The sequence below is a fragment of the Eptesicus fuscus genome, chromosome 8, assembly GCF_027574615.1.
Source record: "Eptesicus fuscus isolate TK198812 chromosome 8, DD_ASM_mEF_20220401, whole genome shotgun sequence".
Taxonomy (NCBI): Eukaryota; Metazoa; Chordata; class Mammalia; order Chiroptera; family Vespertilionidae; genus Eptesicus; species Eptesicus fuscus.
In genome coordinates this window covers 44,192,685-44,211,021 of record NC_072480.1, presented here as the reverse complement: position 1 = coordinate 44,211,021, position 18,337 = coordinate 44,192,685, and the positions used below count along the sequence as shown (strand labels likewise).

Below are 18,337 nucleotides of genomic sequence, written 5' to 3'. Positions count from 1 at the left end.
AGCTGTAACTCCAGCACCTAGAACGCTGTCCAGCTCATTGCTCAACAAATGTTTGCTAAATAAATGTTATCACATGATATACAGAGGTTGTCCCCAAAAGGTGTATACACACTTTGAATGATTATAAAGTCAGTGTTTATTAAAATACAGTTCATTTTCAAAATTTAAAAGAATCTACAGAAATAATTTTTTTTGTCAGTGTCTGTTTTCAAACTGATGACTGCTCTGGTCCAGGCACTGCTGATAATGTGAAATCACAAACATTAAGGATCTTTTCATTTGGTATTTGTGTCCCCTCCATTCGTTGACTGTTCCCAGTTTTGTATAGTAAACCTCACCTTTTATGTATCCCCATAAAAAAGTCTACTGGGTAAATTTTCTTTGTTCAAAGCTTCACCCATTATTTCAATCAGTTAAACCTGAAAAGGAGTGAATATGAAGTGAGTTATTAGCTGTTAAAGTGTATACATTTTTGGGGACACAGGGTGTATACAAAATGTATATACACTTTGAATAATAAAGGCAGTGTTTGTACTTCAACCGCATTTTCAAACTTCCAATAGCATTTTAGGATGAATTTCCTTTGTTCAAAGCTTAGCCTGGCTGAAAAGAAAGAAACATCAATTGAGCTATCAGCTGTTGAAGTGTGCATACATGTTTTTGGGACACTCTGTATATACACACTATGCAGATGGAAACTGTGTCTGTGTCCCAATATAAAACTTACCATAAAATTTTAAAGAGAATAAGAAAGTTATTGCTAGTCATCAAACAAGCTAAATTCTTCACAGGAAAGAAAGGGAAGAAAAGAAATACAGCTTTAATTCAGGACAAAGTAATATAAAACACAGATTAAGTCAAAGTTTAATTCACATAAAGTTTAATCGGTCAAGTTAATGAAAATATCAAAATTTTTGAGTTAGTGTATGGCAGCAGAAATTAAATTTTTGTTGCAAATAATACAGTACTTGGTGTTTCCATTATGACAAACTATGCTGCAGAAAGAGCAATTGCATTGAATCTCAATTCATCAGGGTCACGTTCCATAAACTTCTTGCAAACTTCTATGGCATCCTATCGGGGAAAAATATATAAATTTTCAGTTTATAAACATGTGCTTTACTTGCAAATCATAAGTGTTTCATACTTTCCTAGTTCGTACTAATGTTACACTGCACACTTCTTGTTCCAAATGAAGAATAACTAAAGCACACCAGAAGAATGAACATTTCGTGGCCTAATTAGCTTAGTCCAAAAGTATTAAGATACAGTAAGTATTCTTTCTTAAAATGCTTTTAAGAAACTTTTAACTTAAAAATTACATTTCATTGATTCTAAGCCACATAATTTGTTCATAAATTTAAAAATCTCTAAAATCAGGATCAAGATACAAATGATGATATCTTGGATTTAATGAAATATGGGATACAATGTGCAACTCTTTCAAAACTATTCTTGCCTTTTCCTTCTTTTTTAAATCCTCACCCAAAGATATGTTTTTATTGATTTTTAGAGAGAGGGAGAGAGAGAGAGAAACTTTGATTGGTTGCCTCCCATATGCCCCCGAATGGGGATAGAACCAAACTAGGTTTGTGCCCTGACTGGGAATCAAACCTGCAACCTTTTGTGTATGGAACGACACTCCAACCAAATAAGCCACTCAGCCAGAGCAAAACTATTCTTGCCTTTTTCAAATTTGATACTTGTTCACACGAAGAGCTCTGAAGACTTCTTTACTTCATTTGCTATAGGTTAACACTAGTTCAAATTTCTCTTTTTGGATTTTTTCAAGAGAGCAAGGACAAGGAAGTATCCAAATATAGATAAAATGTTATACAAGTGATTTTTAGAGATGTTTCAAAGATAACAAAAACATTAATAACACTTAAAGTGAGCCAACAAGTTTTACTCTTACCTCTAATAACGTTTCATCACTAGTTTCACCATGGTTAATTGGAAATGGTTTCCGTCCATCTATAAAAAATAGACAAACAGTTGAATGTTTAGCTGTTTGTACAAGATAATGTACTTCAACTTCCACTTTCCTCCTCTCACAGTGAGGCAAAAGTTAATGATCCTATCTAATAAAGATGGAATATGCAAATTGACCGTAACCCCACAACAAAGATGGCGGCGCCTACAGCCAATAAGGAGGGAATATGCAAATTGATGCAACAAGGAGAGAGGCGGAAAGGTGGCTCCGCTCCAGCTGGAGCAAAGGTGGAAGGCGGTGGCCAGAGCAAAGGCTCAGGTCCCGGTGCTGGAGGGAAGCCGGTGCCAGCAGCCAGGGAATGGAAGGCCTATTCTTGCACGAATCTTCGTGCGTCGGGCCTCTAGTATTTAAAATAATATGTCCTAAAACAAATATTTTAAATGTGCTACCTATGCTGGGTGAGGCCATGCGCCCCTGGGTCCGAGTGAAGCTGAATCCTGGGTCTGGGCGAAGCCGTGTGCCCCTGGATTCGGGTGAGGCTGGGTCCCGGGTCCGGGTGAGGCCATGCGCCCCTGGATCCGGGTGAGGCCACGCGACCCTGGGTCTAGGAGAGGCCACGCGCCCCTGGGTCCTGGTGAGGCCACGCGCCCCTGGGTCTGGGTGAAGCTAGATCCCGGGTCCGGGTGAGGCCGTATGCCCCTGGATCCGGATGAGGCTGGGTCCCGGGCCCGGGTGAAGCCACGCGCCCCTGGGTCCGGGTGAAGCTGGATCCCGGGTCCGGGTGAGGCCGTGTGCCCCTGGATCCGGGTGAGGCTTGGTCCCGGGTCCGGGTGAGGCCGCGCGCACCTAGGTCCGGGTGAGGTCACGCGCCCCTGGGTCTGGGAGAGGCCATGCGCCCTTGGGTCCGGGTGAGGCCTCGCGCCCCTGGGTCCGGGTGAAGCTGGATCCCGGGTCCGGGTGAGGCCGTGTGCCCCTGGATCCAGGTGAGGCTGGGTCCCGGACCCGGGTGAGGCCACGCGCCCTTGGCTCCGGGTGAGGCCATGTGCCCCTGAGTCCGGGTGAAGCCGTGCCCCTGGGTCCGGCCGAGACCAAACCAGAGGGAGTCAGACCTGCATTACCACCATTTGTCCACCATCCAGAGCTGAGGGGTCAGTGCCGACATGTACACATAAAGAACTGGTGGACATTGAAATTGGGTCTCAAAAGAACTGTTGGTCCAGAAAGAAACTCACTACAGACTGATTCATTTGCCTGTCAGCATAACTATTATTGCTTGTCTCACATTCAGTTCTTATAAGTACATCTCTAGTGACACATGATCTCGCTCATCTAGGGGAAATGATGAACAACATAGATTGATGAACAAGAACAGAACCAGAACAAGGAGGCATCGATCGGACTATTGGGCCTCAGAGGGAGGATAGGGGAGGGTGGGGGGAGGGGGGAGAGATCAACCAAAGGGGTTGGGGCATCTGTGGGGAGGGGTGTGGGATGGGAATGGGGGGATGAGGACAAATATGTGACACCTTAATCAATAAAGAAATTAAAAATAAAAAATAATAAAAAAATAAAAAATAAATAAATAAAAATAAATGTGCTACCTATGAATATTCTTTAACATTAAGTTATTAGATTAAAAGTAAAGTTATTAAATCCTTGCTTTCATGTTTGAAAACCTAAATTATCTTCATAAACAGAATTTATTATAAATACATATTGGCTTGATTTAATTTCCTAAAAAGAATATGCAAAATTAATAAGTCAGTTTTATTAAAAGTTAGGATCTGTTTTCACCCTCAGAAATATGAAAAAAATCATTTCTTCACTTTAAAAGTTAAATCAGAAGGCTTCTAAGTAAGACTGCCATGTTTACATCAACAAAAGGGAGCCATCCCAAGTTTTATATATTATTACTAACTAGTAGCCCGTTTGCACGAAGATTCGTGCAATAGACCTTCATTCACCTGGCTGCCTGCACCAGTTTTCTGCCGGCACCGGAGACCCAGGCCTTGGCTGTGGCCACCGCCTTCTGCCTTCTTTCAGGGTCCGGGCTTGGCCCTGGGCGGTGGCCTTGGGCTTGGCTGCACCCAGTGTCCCTGCTACCCGATCCCCAGTGGTCTCCTGTGATCGGCGCAGGCACCCCGCTGGCGCCCACGGCCGGGAAAGCCTCGGCTTTCCTGGCCTTGGGCTCAGCCGCACCCAGCGTCCCTGCAACGGTTTCTTGGTGGGTGTGGCTTGGTTGGTGGGCGTGGCTTGGGCGTAGCGAAGGTGCAGTCAATTTGCATATTTGTCTATTATAAGGTAAGATTGTGTACCCCCAAGGTAGTAGTATAGAATAATTATCTAAATAAACTAGGATTACTTTACTGACCAGGAAAAATAACTAACAGCAACTATAGTCACTTGAATAAACTAGTAATTTTTCAATACTATGAAAAAATCTAGAATTATATAAACTCATGCAACCCAAAGGTAACTGATAACTCTACACAAAGTAGGTTTACAAATGTTTGAATGGAAAATATTACAACAATTAATAAATAATAATACAAGAATAAACTCTGTTTTGCATACTTACAACTGTAAATTTACTTTTGCCCCATCCTGTGCATCAAAATTTATAATCTCAGATGTCTTATAAGTGGCACTTCAAGTACAATTCATAAAACACAATCCCTTCTATAACTCTATGGCTTCTAAATATAATAAAATTTGTAATCAATATGTATCTGTAGTACTAGACTTGGACTAATAGATACTACATTTAAAGAAAAAAATATAAGCAAAAATTAACCAAACAAACCAAAAAATATGGGTAATTAAAAATTTTTTTCTTAAAAACCATATGTGTTCTTTCAGTTAACATTTTCTTTTTGATTCCTTTAATCTTTTTGAAAAACAATATTTTTTCAATTACAGTTGACATTCAATTTTATATTAATTTCAGGAGTAAAGCACAGTGGTTAGACAATCATATACTTTACAAAGTATTTCCCCTGATATTTCCAGTACCCACCTGGCATCATACACTGTTATTACAATATTATTGGTTATATTTCCTACTATAGGCCCGGTGCATGAAATTCGTGCATTGCGGGGGGTGTTCTCTCAGCACAGCCTGCGCCCTCTTGCAATCCGGGACCCCTTGCTCCTTAACGCTCAGCTTGCTGCTCCTAAGCACTGCCGTGCATGCAGGCAACGCTTCTGCCACCACTGCTGCGCTCACCAGCCATGAGCCCGGCTTCTGGCTGAGCGGCTCTCCCGCTGTGGGAGCGCACTGACCTCCAGGGGGAAGCTCCTGCATTGAGCGTCTGTCCCTGGTGGTCAGTGTGCATCATAGCAACCAGTCGTTCTGGTTGTTCAACCATAATGGTCACTTAGGCTTTTATTACATAGACTAGAGGACCGGTGCACGAAATTCGTGCACAGGGGTGAGGGGGGTGTCCCTCAGCCCAGCCTGCACCCTCTCCAACCTGGGATCCCTCTCACAATCCAGGACTGCTGGCTCCCAACTGCTCACCTAAATGCCTTCCTGATTGCCCCTAACCACTTTTGCCTGCCAGCCTGATCACCCCTAACCACTACCCTGCCAGCCTGATTGATGTCTAACTGCTCCCCTGCCAGCCTGTTTGCCCCCAGCTTCCCTCCTCTGCCGACCTGGTCACCCCTAACTGCCCTCCCCTGCAGGCTTGATTGCCCCCAACTGCCCTCCCCTGCAGGCCTGGTCCCTCCCAAATGCCCTCCCCTGCTGGCCATCTTGTGTCCACATGGGGGCGGATCTTTGACCACATGGAGGCAGCTATCTTGATCTTGTGTGTTGAAGTGATGGTCAACCTGCATATTACTCTTTTATTAGATGGGATAGAGGCCTAGTGCATGGGAGGGGGCCAGCTGGTTTGCTCTGAAGGGTGTCCCAGATCAGGGTGGGGGTTCCCTTAGGGCATGGGGCAACCTGGGCGAGGGGCCTGTGGTGGTTTGCAGGCTGGCCATGCCCCCCAGCAACCCAAGCGGAGGCCCTGGTATCTGGGATATATTTATCTTCTACAATTGAAACTTTGTAGCCTGGAGCAAAGCCAAGCCTTCTGCTAGCTCTGTGGCTGCTGCCATTTCTGTTTGGATTTGTTTACCTTCTATAATTGAAATTCTGTAGCCTTCAACGGAGGACTGGGCCAGCCAGGGCAGGTTGAAAGTTTGGCTTCCTCACTCACCGGGGGCAACCCTAGCCTGCTCTCTCCAGCTCCATGGCTGCCGCCATTTTTCTTGGGATTTATCTTCTATAATTGAAGTTTTGTATTCTTGAGTGGAGGCCTGGGCCCGTCAGGGTGTGTGGAAAGCTTGGCTTCCTTTATTGCTGGGGAAACCCAAGCCTCCCTCCTGCTCTCTGTGGTGGCAGCCATCTTGGTTGGGGCTAATTTGCATACTCGCACTGATTGGCTGGTGGGTGTAGTGGAGTGATGGTTAATTTGCACATTACTCTTTTATTAGGTAGGACTAGGGGACTGGTGCACAAAATTCATGCACAGGGAGGGGGGTGGGTCCCTCAGCCTGGCCTGCACCCTCTCCAATCCAGGACCCCTCGGGGGATGTCCGACTACCGGGGATCGGGCCTAAACCGGTAGTCAGACATCCCTCTCACAACCCGGGACCGCTGGCTCCTAACTGCTCACCTGCCTGCCTGCCTGCCCCTGCCAACCTGATCACCCCTAACCGCCTCTGCCTGCCGGCCTGGTCACCCCTTACTGCCCCCCCTTGCCAGCCTGATCGCCTTCTAACTGGTCCCCTGCCGGTCTGGTCGCCCCCTAACTGTCCAGAAGGAAGTCGGACATCCAGAAGATGTCCAGTTGACCCAGTCTAATTAGCATATTACTCTTTTATTAGTATAGATGCTGTACTTTATATTCCTGTTACTTTTTTGTAAATGCCAACTGGTACTTCTTAATCCATTCACCTTTTTCACCCAGCCCCTAATGCCCTTCCCATCTGGCAACTATCAGTTTGTTCTCTGTAAGTGCAAATCCGTTCCTGATTTGTTGTTCCATTTATTGTTTGTCTTTTTAGATTCCACATGCAAGTGAAATCAAAAGGTATTTATCTTTCTCTGTCTCACTTATTTAACTTAGCATAATACACTCTAGGTCAATCCATGTTAGTGCAAATGGTAAAATTTCATTATTTTTTATGGCCAAGTAATATTTCATTGTATATATATACCACATCTTCTTTATCTAATCGTCTGCTGATGGACAATGAGGTTGCTTCCATATCTTGGCTATCCTATATAATAAAACCCTAATATGCAAATCAACCGAATGGCAGAATGACCAGTCACTATGACGTGCACTGACAACCAGGGGGCAGATGCTCAACGCAGGAGCTGCCCCTGATGGTCAGTGCGTTTCCACAGGGGAACGCCGCTCAGCCAGAAGCTGGGGTCATGGCTGGCAAGCGCAGTGGAGGTGGCGGGAGTCTCTCCCACCTCCACGGCAGCACTAAGGAATCCCACGTGGGTACTGGATTTGAGAGGGCGCAGGCTGGGTTGAGGGGACCCACCCCCTCCCCAAGCACGAATGTCATGCACCTGGCCTCTAGTTATAAATAATGCTGCAATGAACATAAAGAAGCATATATCTTTTCATATTAGTATTTTGGATTTAATAGGATAAATACCCAGAAGTGGAATTGTGGGGTCATACCGTAGTTCTATTTTTAATTTTTTGAGGAACCTCCATACTGTATTCTATAATATTCCACCAACAGTACAAGAGGGTTCCCTTTTCTCCATATTCTCACTAACACTTGTTGATTTATTGATAGCTATTCTGATAGGTGTGAGGTGATAACTTATTGTGGTTTTAATTTGCATTTCTCTCAAGATTAGTGATTTTGAGCATCTTTTCATATGTCTATTGACCATCTGTATGTCCTCTTTGAATAAGTGTCTGTTCAGGTCCACTGCCCATGCTTTAATTGGAACGTTTGTGGGGTTTTTTTGTGTTGAGTTGTATGAGTTCTTCATATCTTTTGGATATTAACCCCTTATTGGATGTACCACTGGCAAACATCTTCCATTCGGTAGGCTGTCTTTTCATTTTGTTCATGGTTTCCTTTTCTGTGCAAAAACTTTTTAGTTTGATATAGTCCCATTTGTGTGTTTTTTTTCTTTTGTTTCCCTTGCCTGATGAGATATACCCCAAGAAATATTACTAAAAGCAATGTCAAAGAGTTTACTGCCTATCTTTTCTTCTGGGAGTTTTATGGTTTTGAGTTTTACATTTAAGTCTTTAATCCATTTTGAGTTTATTCTTGTGTATGGTGTTAAGAAAGTGATCCAGGTCATTTTTTTGCATGTATCTGTCCAGTTTTCCTAACACCATTTATTGAAGAGACTATCTTTACCCCATTGTATATTTTTGCCTCCTTTGTCATAGATAAATTGACATAGGTGTGGGTTTATTTCTGGACTCTCTATTCTGTTCTATTGATGTATGCATCTGTTTTCATGCCAGTTCTTGAAAAATGCCATTGGTATTTTGATAGGTATTGCACTGAGTCTATAGATTGCTTTTGGTAGTAGGGACATTTTAAGAATGTTAGTTCTTTCTATCCATGAGTGCAATATATGCTTCCATTTATTTGCATCTTCTTCAATTTCTTTCTTCAATTCTATCTAATAAAGGGGTAATATGCAAATTAACCATCACTCCATCACAAAGATGGCGGCACTCATAGTCACAAGATGGTGGCACCCAGTCCTCTCAGCCTGGCCAGAGTCCCCCAGTCTGGTTGGGGGGGGGGGGGGTCGGCCGCTGTAAGAGGGCAGTGTGAGTGGCCTGGCGGAATGCTTCTGGGCCACGGAGAGCCTCTGGGCAGCGGGCGCGGAGCAGCCAGGCCCCACAGAGAGCTACTGGTGCACAGATTCTGCCGGGGTTCCTGCGGCCCTGTGGGGGTCCCGGCATCTGCTTCGTGTGGCTTCTGCCGGGGTTTCTGTGGCCCCACTTGTCCAGAGGCAGGGCATCGGGGCAGCACTCCAGAGACCCGCAGCGCGCTGGCCACGTGGGGCGGGACTCCGGGTCTGGGTCGACCCAGACCGGAGGGGCAGAGCCTGGAACCGTGGGAAAGAGAGCAGGCGCGGGCCCTGTGGGTAGGAGCGTGGCCTTGGCCTAGCCCAGAGATTGCCGGAGGGGTAAACTCAGGCATAGGAATTACTATAGTTAAAAGCAGGGACATGCACAAGGGACAGACGTGGAGTCAGCAGAATGAGGGTGAACACCAATAGAGAGGAGGGGCCACGGAGTAGTGAACGCAAGGACGTACCCTGAACATGACGGCGCTCCCGGTCCGTAGGGCGTAGCTTTGCTGTGCTTAGAGGCATCGCAAAGAAAGTCCTGCTAGAAGGAGGTTTGAACCCAGGCGGAGGGCAGGGGCGGGGCCAAGTTACTGCACAGGTGCTCGAGATGGTGGAAGAGGCCCTGAGCAAAGCTGAGGTGCCCTTAGGGGGCGTGGCCAGGGCGTGGCTTAAGGCATTGTTGGGCAGATGGGGGCAAAATGTGAATAAGCAAAATGACATAACCGGCGTGAGGGGCGTAGTGAGGTTTAAGGGGGTGTAGCCAAGAGGGCCACCCACATGAACCCCTTCCTAGTAGCAAGTGCAGGGGTTTGTGCTCAGAGCATTCGGGTAAGGTCCCATGGCGCAGGGGTGGGAGGGGGAGGAGGGGAGGGAATCCCGGGTCTTTCGCGATGGGCTACTAGTGTTTTATAATTTTCCAAGTACAGGACTTTTACCTCCTTGGTTATTACATTTATTCCTAGGTATTGAATTCTTTTTGATGCAATTGTAAAGTGAATTCTCTTAATTTCTCTTTCTGATAGTTCATTATTGGTATATAAAAATGCAATTGATTTCTGATATTAATTTTGCATCCTGCTACTTTACTAAATTAGTTTATCAGTTCTAATAGTTTTTTTGGTGGAATCTTTGCAGTTCTTTATATATAGTATCATGTCATCTACAATTTTTTATTCAATAACTCAATTCTCCTCTTGCTCGAGATTTCTTTTGTATTAGGAATCTATATCAGGGTTACTATCAATTTCCTTTGCAACTGCCCCATCTACATTTGTCTTGTAAGTATCCCCCTGCTCTCTGATATATCAAAGATTATGACTATTCTTTAGAAATGAAGTTCTTTAAAATCATTTAAAGATTGCTATCCCCAAAGGGCTCTAATTCTCCATCAGCCTTACTGATCATTCTTGCTAAAGAACACCTAAAACAAATAAGATCTCAGTAGTTTTGCCTTTCTTTTCTGATATTCTTACTTCAAGCCAATTTTAAAATACTTTTGTGTTGATCTTGGCATGCTACAAAATAGGACATTCTTCATATGTAGCTTACCTTTGATATATGTCTTTCTTTCTACTGCTAGCTAACTAGTCAAATTGAGTTTTTTAGACAACTTTGCTTCCCATTGATCATAGATTTTTTTTTCTAAATACCTTTTCAATGTTATTGTTTATTTTATTACTAAGTGTTTCATCCTGAAAGTCACCATTACTTTTTAGTCCTTGGTTATGGATAATATGTATCGTTTCTCTGGCCTTTTCTAAATCTACTTCCTTGAAGTCAATAGAATGTGTCTGCTAAGTCTTAGCACTCTCTTTATTTCCATTTCTACTAGTAATTCCTTATTATTCAGAATGGAAATGAAGTTTCCAGCAATCAGTCACACAACTGAAATCCCCAATCACTATTACACCTTATTTCTATATAAATTTTATAGACTGATTTAGCAAATATAAAATTTATAGAATAAATTAGTGAAGCTCTGAGGTCTATTATATACTCCCTTAACAATTTATTTTCATTTTAGTTTGATGCCTACTGAAATCATTTGACTATAGAAGACAACCATCAATTTTTATAAATACTATGTTACTTCTTCTCCTTTTCCCCTTTAATAGAGCGATTTCTTTTTAAATAGAGTGATTTCAAACACAAAATCCATCTAAATTTTATGGACCTCATTTGCAGTTGTAGTCTGAGTCCTTTCAAAACTCTTTGTCCTTAACTTACATGAATGTCTATCAGCTATGCTGTACACCTGAAACTAGTACAAAAAAGTGTTGAATGCAAACTGTAATAAAAAGATTTTTGAAAAATTTAAAAACTGTATTTAAATAAGAAAATTAAAAGTGCAAGTTAATATTGAAAAGTACTATACTTTTTTGTTTCTTTATTTGCCCCCCCCCCCTTTTTTTAACACAAGAAGGTCTCATGGAGAAGAACAAGAAGGACTCATAAGTACTAACATACTATATATCAATTATGAAGGAGTCATAAGAAGTTCTCTATCTGAATGAAACAATTAAAATTATGAAGATCTACTCCAAATAGTCCCTGAAATAATCTATCTATAGTTAAACTTTTTAAAAACTAAGAGCATTTACAGGCCAAAATACTAAGTAATTAATCATGCGTAGTTTGACATATGCCTTAAGGAAGATACCAGAAAAGAGAATCTTGTAAAGTCTTTTAAAAAGTCAGATGTAGCCCTAGCCAGCTTGGCTCAGCGGATAGAGCATTGGCCTGCGAACTGAAGGGTCCCAGGTTCGATTCCGGTCAAGGGCACATGCCCAGGTTGTGGGCTCGATCCCCAGTGGAGAACTTGCAGGAGACAGCTGATCCATGATTCTTTCTCATCATGGATGTTTCTATCTCTCTCCCTCTTCCTTCCTCTCTGAAATCAATAAAAATATATTAAAAAAAAAAAAAAAAAAGTCAGATGTAGCCCAGCAAGTCTGGCTCAGTGAACCAGGAGGTCATGGTTAGATTCCCTCCCAGTCAGGGTACATGCCCAGGTTGCGGGCTCAATCCCTGGTTGGGGGTGTGCAGGAGGCAGCCAATCAATGATTCTCTCTCATCAATGATGTTTCTATCTCAGTATCTCCCTCTCCCTTTCTCTCTCAAATCCATAAAAATACATTTTTTTAAAAAGTCAGATATAATAGAAAAGGGATAGTACAAAAGCCTAAAAACTAGTAATACTCATTACCAAATATAAAAACTAGTCATGAATATTACACTATGTTTTAAAACTAGTTTCAGGATCAAAATGGCTTATGCAGATGTTGATGATATCTATCTCAATAATTTAGTAAAAACTGCTGGAGTGTTTCCTATAATGATTTTTACTGCTTTGCTAAAATGTAAAGGTGGTATGCAAACATTCTTGAATTGTAAGTTGCATGAACACCAAAGAAAAATTTTATTTTTTCTAGTAAAAAGTCTTAAATGAAACACGTTCATTATGCCAATTCAATGCTATAAGGCAATCAATTAATTTAAGTAAATAATAAATATCAACAATCCTGTTTATCATAAATACAGACTTTTTCATTTCCAATTTCTCTCACCAGAGTAAATTTTTAAAGTTCTTACCTAATTCATAGAGATGCCCGTCTACGTGAACTAATGCAATAAAATGAAGATCTACTTTTTCATCTATATTTGGTGCCTGCAATAGGAGGAAACATACATATTACACATGTTAATAGTCAAACAAATCAATCAAGTACATGTAAACACATACAAATATCAAATCACATCAAAGAACATTTATCCAAAATAATTAAAGGCTTAACCTTTGATATAGTGGACAATGAGTAAATATGTTTACATTTATACCAATGTGCTCACCCATCAACAAGAAAAATGTCAACTACAAGCACATTTTTCTTAATCTCAACAATCTAAATACCTAATGCTTTGTTCACCTTCAAAGGCCCAGCACTTCACACAATGCCTGGTATATAGTAAATGTGCAATGTATACTTTCCAAATGAAATGAATGCATAAAGTGATTTGTCTAATTTTTGAAATTTGAAAAAGAAAATCTTTTACAGTTTAATAGCATAAAGAGAGTTTTAAAAAACTCTTTTCAAGTTTTAAGACTTCAAGAAAGTGAGTTCTCCCCTTAATAACTTGACCTTGATAATAGAATATAAAGAGTTTTAGAGTAAAATAAGTATCTTTACTCATCCTACATTCAAAAGGCTTATAAATGAATAGATGCAGGAAAATAACCCAAAAGGTTAAAGGGGGAAAATAAGGATAAGAGCAAATTAAAAGACAATTAACTGTAGCCTATAATTTTTCTCTTGCTTTCTTAGTAAACGCTTTGAAATTAAAACCCAAATTTTTTGGCTTACCAAATTCAATTTTCATGAGCAATATCTGATACATTTGTTAAACATTCAAGTAACTTATGCAAAGTCAATACATAACTCACTGACACTGTCTTTAATACACAGTAACTACACAGTTAATACAAATATGTGTTATCTTTTTATCAAATCTAAATGGTGTGAAATGAAGTACAATTAGTGTTAAATGCAAGTACAAATTTTAGAGACAAAGTTTTCGCAAGGTATAAATCAAATTACTTCTCATATTACGTAACATCCTATAACACAATAGTAGCTTAACTCTAAAATGCGTATTTTTTTTACTCATTAGTAATTACATAATTTTAAGTAGTTGTAATATGAAGTTTTCAGATGCAGAAATTGAAAGATACAGAAGAAACATTATCTTGGATTTACTGAATGCTCTTAAAACATTTACAGATAGAGTGACTCATGTAATCTCACATTATTCTTCAGAAATTATTTTCTTCAACTTTATGGATGAGAGAACAGCAACAAAAATTGATGTGGCAAACTAGCTCTTCCTAACTTCAACACAGAACTACACAATTCCGAAGTCGGTAGCCATCAAAGTCACCTAGGTTACTGTTGTTAACCTCCTCTCTACCCCAGCCCGTACTTCTGGTAGGCCCTCCAACAGGGAACTGTCACTAGGCTTTGAAGCAGTCCATTCCATCTTTGATAGCTTTTTTTTTTTTTTTTAATGTATTTTATTGATTTTTTACAGAGAGGAAGGAAGAGGGATAGAGAGCTAGAAACATCGATGAGAGAGAAACATCGATCAGCTGCCTCCTGCACACTCCCTACTGGGTATGTGCCTGCAACCAAGGTACCTGCCCCTGACCAAAATCGAGCCGGGGACCCTTGAGTCCGCAGGCCGACGCTCTATCCACTGAGCCAAACTGGTTAGGGTGACAGCTTTGTTAGAGTTATCCCTCATACTGAAGCTAAAATATGTTTGCCAGTGTTTTCCATCATCTTATAAAAAGTCTAATAGCTCCCGAGCATGATCTTTCTTCAAATAATTAAAGATGGTGATAATGAGTTCCCTTACTTTCCTGGTCAGAGAATCAAATGTATTCTTTTTTTTTAAAATATATTTTATTGATTTTTTACAGAGAGGAAGGGTGAGGGATAGAGAGCTAGAAACATCGATGAGAGAGTAACATCGACCAGCTGCCTCCTGCACACCCCCTACCGGGGATGTGCCCGCAACCAAGGTACATGCCCTTAACCGGAATCGAACCTGGGACCCTTCAGTTCGCAGACCAACGCTCTATCCACTGAGCCAAACCGGTTTCGGCTCAAATGTATTCTTGATTGCTCAATCTAATACCAATGACCAAAAGAGAATTCAATTTTTCAAGGCTAAACCTAGGCAATTCTACAAATGATAAGTTCAATTCTATAAAAAGTGCCCGAAAGAATTTTTTATCCAACTAGGAAAGGGTCTGTCTGGTTTTCTCATTTTAAGATATGATTCTCCAACAGGATACCAAGTATTTTACATCTTTTGATCTATGTTTTCAAAATTTTAAAATTATTTTAACACCATTTCTTCTTAAGAATATTGCATCTTATAGCTTCCATTTTTTGTATCTTGCCAGTAAATACAACTGTGCTAGAGATAAAAGTAGTATAACTGGAGTCAGAGATATGAACATATATACTCAATCCCTGTAAACACTGATTTTGTTATCTGTTTTGAGGTCTAAATGAAATGTATTACTTTGTAAATTGTTAAGTGATACTAAACATTATGTATTATTACAAAATTAATACTACATTATCACAAAATATAAGAAATCACTAAATCTAGTGGCTCAAAATTGTGTGTCAGTACTTGCTATGAACCTTTTCCTTTGGTCTACGTGTAATCTGAAACGTGCAATTATTAATTGCTTAAAAACCTGTAATTATTCGTTGCTTAAAAATGATTCCACCCTAAAACAAGAATAAAAAGCAAATTCCAATAAGTTTTTCATTAAAAAAAATGACAAACATATAATAAACAAAGGGCAAAACACAGAAGCTACAGATTTAGATCATTTTTGCCTATATTTACATATATTATTTTTTATAAAGTTCCCTAATTTAGAATAAAATACTTATCTCAAATCATTAAAAAGTAATAACAAATCAATTAGATAGAAATTAAATACTAAATAGATATTTCAAATTAAAAAAAGTGTGGTTGTAATTTAATTAATAATTATATGGTACTTAATATATATTAGGCACTGTTCTAAGTGCTTTATATGTACTGACCAATTAATTATCACTTAAACCCTGCAAGGTGGGTAATATAATTATACCCATTTTACTCTCAAGAAAACTGAGGCACGGAAGCATTAAGTAACATGTTCCAGATCACAAATCCAGGCAGTGTCATTCTAGAATTTGTGTTCTTAACCACTAGACTATGAAAATATTTATGAAGATATAAAGCAATGGAATTAATATTGAGCAAAGATCAAAATTATATAAAAACACATAAACCTGGAAAAAACAAATTTTATGATATGCTCATTTATATTTAGAATAATTTTAAATACAAAGGAATTTATTCATATTTAGAATCAATTGTGCCCAAGTCAGACTTTATATCTCCTACTGTACAAATTGGCACAGTAGGGAAACAACAAATATGATAAATGAATAAAAATGACAAATACACACTGTGACCCAATGAGGATAATGAAACATAGAGACACCAGTTTTGTTGATACTCAGCAAAAATCAAAGGCTCTTTTGATGACCATACTGATATTTGGAGGAAGCAGATGTTTAAGGAAAAGTGCCACGACTCCACTTCATAATTTGAATATAGCTCTAGAAGAGTAAATAAAGGGAGGAAAGAATGTTTGACACCAACTTTTTTTTAAGCATTAAACATTATGTGTAATCAGACTTCCTCTGGCTTCGAAAGTCATGATGATTTATAGACGTGTCAAGTTTCTTATAAATGTAAGGCATATACCAAATCTCTCAGATACAACATTTCTAGGTAGGCTCAACCAATCCATAGTCATTGCCACTCATAGTCTAAAACATCAGAAAGACAAGAGCTGTAGTTGCCAAAACCTGCAGTTTATTTCAATTATGAAAATAATTAGAATTCCATCATCAACCTCAACATTTAAGAAAATTAGCAAGATTACAAGAACATATACTCACTTTTAAATAGTTTGCTAATATCTACTCAAGAATGAGAAATCCTAAAATTTGTGGGAAGCCTACATCAATTCACAAGGAAAAAATCTTCGCCTCTTACTTGGAAAGATGTTCTTTAAACTGAATAGGCAGGGAAGATTGGATCAAGATTAAACCAAGTACCTGAGCCACCTCAGGAAAAATAGCTTAGATGAAACACCCTACACCATGAAGTATTAGATTAAGGATAGAGTAAGTAAAGCACCCCAGAGCATGACAAGAGCCTAAAGTCATGTTCAGAAACATGAAAAAAAAAAAGTAAGAAATGGTATAGAACTCAGAAGGTACACAGCATTTGTTGACCTGAGTCAACTAAATGAAATCAGAAAGATGAAGGGTAAAAGAATACATATTCACTTTAACAAATGATAGGAACTTAAACATTATCATGAATGTCAATTAACACTCATCAAAAGGCAGGCATTCTTACAGTGGTAGGATATGAAGTGGAAAGATGGATTTCACCAAGGCATTGGTGAAAGTCAAGCTAGACTGCAAAGCATGGAGGTATGCTTACAATCTTATGGGGAGAGAAAACTGATGGCTGAGTGAACCAAGAGAAAAGCACTTTGAAGACTGAAGAAGTTTAAGGGAAAAAATGGACTGCCCTTGTCACTGGAAGAAGAGATGGAAGATTGACTACACTTACAACAGAATGGAGACCCAAAGATGGTAGGCGTAAGAAGGGTCGCCAGCGACGAAGACGGAGAGATGGACTGGTAGCCTTTGCAGGGTCTACATGGTTACGTTTGACCCAGGGCAGGGATGCATGGTGACACAATGATGAGGCCTTCGTTCTGCAGTGGCTACAATGAGGCTGTGATGAGGATGGCGAGGAGGACTACATAATTAAAAAAGAGAACATTTTACTTAGACCACGTCACTGGGCGATCATTTATTTTTAAAAGCAACGTATGGTCATACTTGTATTTATATGGTCTAGCACTTTTAATCAACCATAATCTAGAAAAAGACCGTAAGTGAATATTGGTTAAAAACAGGTAAAGTGGAAATATATAATCAAGGTATCAGGGTATATGCCATAGGGTCTGTAAGTGCACATCTAAAATATTTACATATCTTCATATGCATAGCAGACTGGTGGCATTGATTGTATTCAAATTCTCTAGGAACAAAATATAGGCTGCAATTTAACTGTTTGATCACTCTGATTAATAAAATCTGCCATAAAGTTTCTTTTTTTAGTTGGACAAGGCAAAATAATACCTCTTTTTTGTGTTGTTGTTTTTTTTAACCTGCTCCCTTGAGTATATACCTAAGAATTTATCCAGGGCCATTTGACTGACTTGAAATCCAGGGACAGTATTACACATGTTTCCTGGAGGAGTGAAATACTACTAATCAAAGCCTTCTTTTGGAAAAACAAACAAACAAACCAACAAACAAACAAAACCACTCAACATCTTATCCAGCTAGATGCTCTGTTATAGATAGCATTTTAGAGAAAGCTTGATAAATGACAGTACAAGTTGAAAGTGGAACAGCAGGCATCAAGGAAGAAAAGAAAAATAGACTTGAGAGGTTGCCAGCTCTAATCTTGGTGACTTTGGGTAAGTCATTTCACTTCTTGGAACCTCAATTCCCTTGTTTATAAAGTGAAGCATTTAGTCTTGATGATTTACCACTTTCCTTCCAGCTTTAAAAAAAATCTGTGAATTTAAAAATTGTAATTATATGAAATTAATATAATTTAATACTGTAAAATACTGCAGAGCATCATAAATGACACTTTTTAAATGCATTTTTTAAAAACAACATATGAGAACACTCAGTAACAGGCATACAATGATATTTTATTTCTCTTTTGTCTGTGTTGTTTCTAGCTAAAGCAGATTATATTGACATTTCCTGAATATAAATCACTGAATAAAATGAGCAAGAGCTCTTGTCTGAAAAAAAAAAAAAAAAAAAAAAGGCATCCAGCTGGCATGGCTCAGTGGTTGAGCGTCCACCTATGAATTAAGA

The 18,337-nt window shown here is 39.7% G+C and overlaps 1 protein-coding gene across 4 annotated transcripts in view; it reads right to left on the bottom strand.

Moving 5' to 3' along the window:
* Positions 1 to 863: 863 nt before the first annotated feature.
* UCHL3 (ubiquitin C-terminal hydrolase L3) overlaps positions 864 to 18,337 on the bottom strand; it is a 58,427-nt gene continuing 40,953 nt past the window's right edge. For 2 of the 4 annotated variants that reach the window (XM_028149048.2, XM_054719854.1), the window contains 4 exons: positions 17,001 to 17,192; positions 12,372 to 12,447; positions 1,916 to 1,974; positions 864 to 1,074 (listed from right to left, as the gene is read on the bottom strand). In XM_028149048.2, coding sequence (XP_028004849.2) covers positions 991 to 1,074; positions 1,916 to 1,974; positions 12,372 to 12,447; positions 17,001 to 17,192 — 411 coding nt within the window. In that variant the 3' untranslated portion in view covers positions 864 to 990. Of the gene's footprint in view, positions 1,075 to 1,915; positions 1,975 to 12,371; positions 12,448 to 15,817; positions 15,971 to 17,000; positions 17,193 to 18,337 lie in introns of those variants that run through there. The other 2 variants (XM_054719853.1, XR_003618474.2) reach the window with 2 other exon arrangements.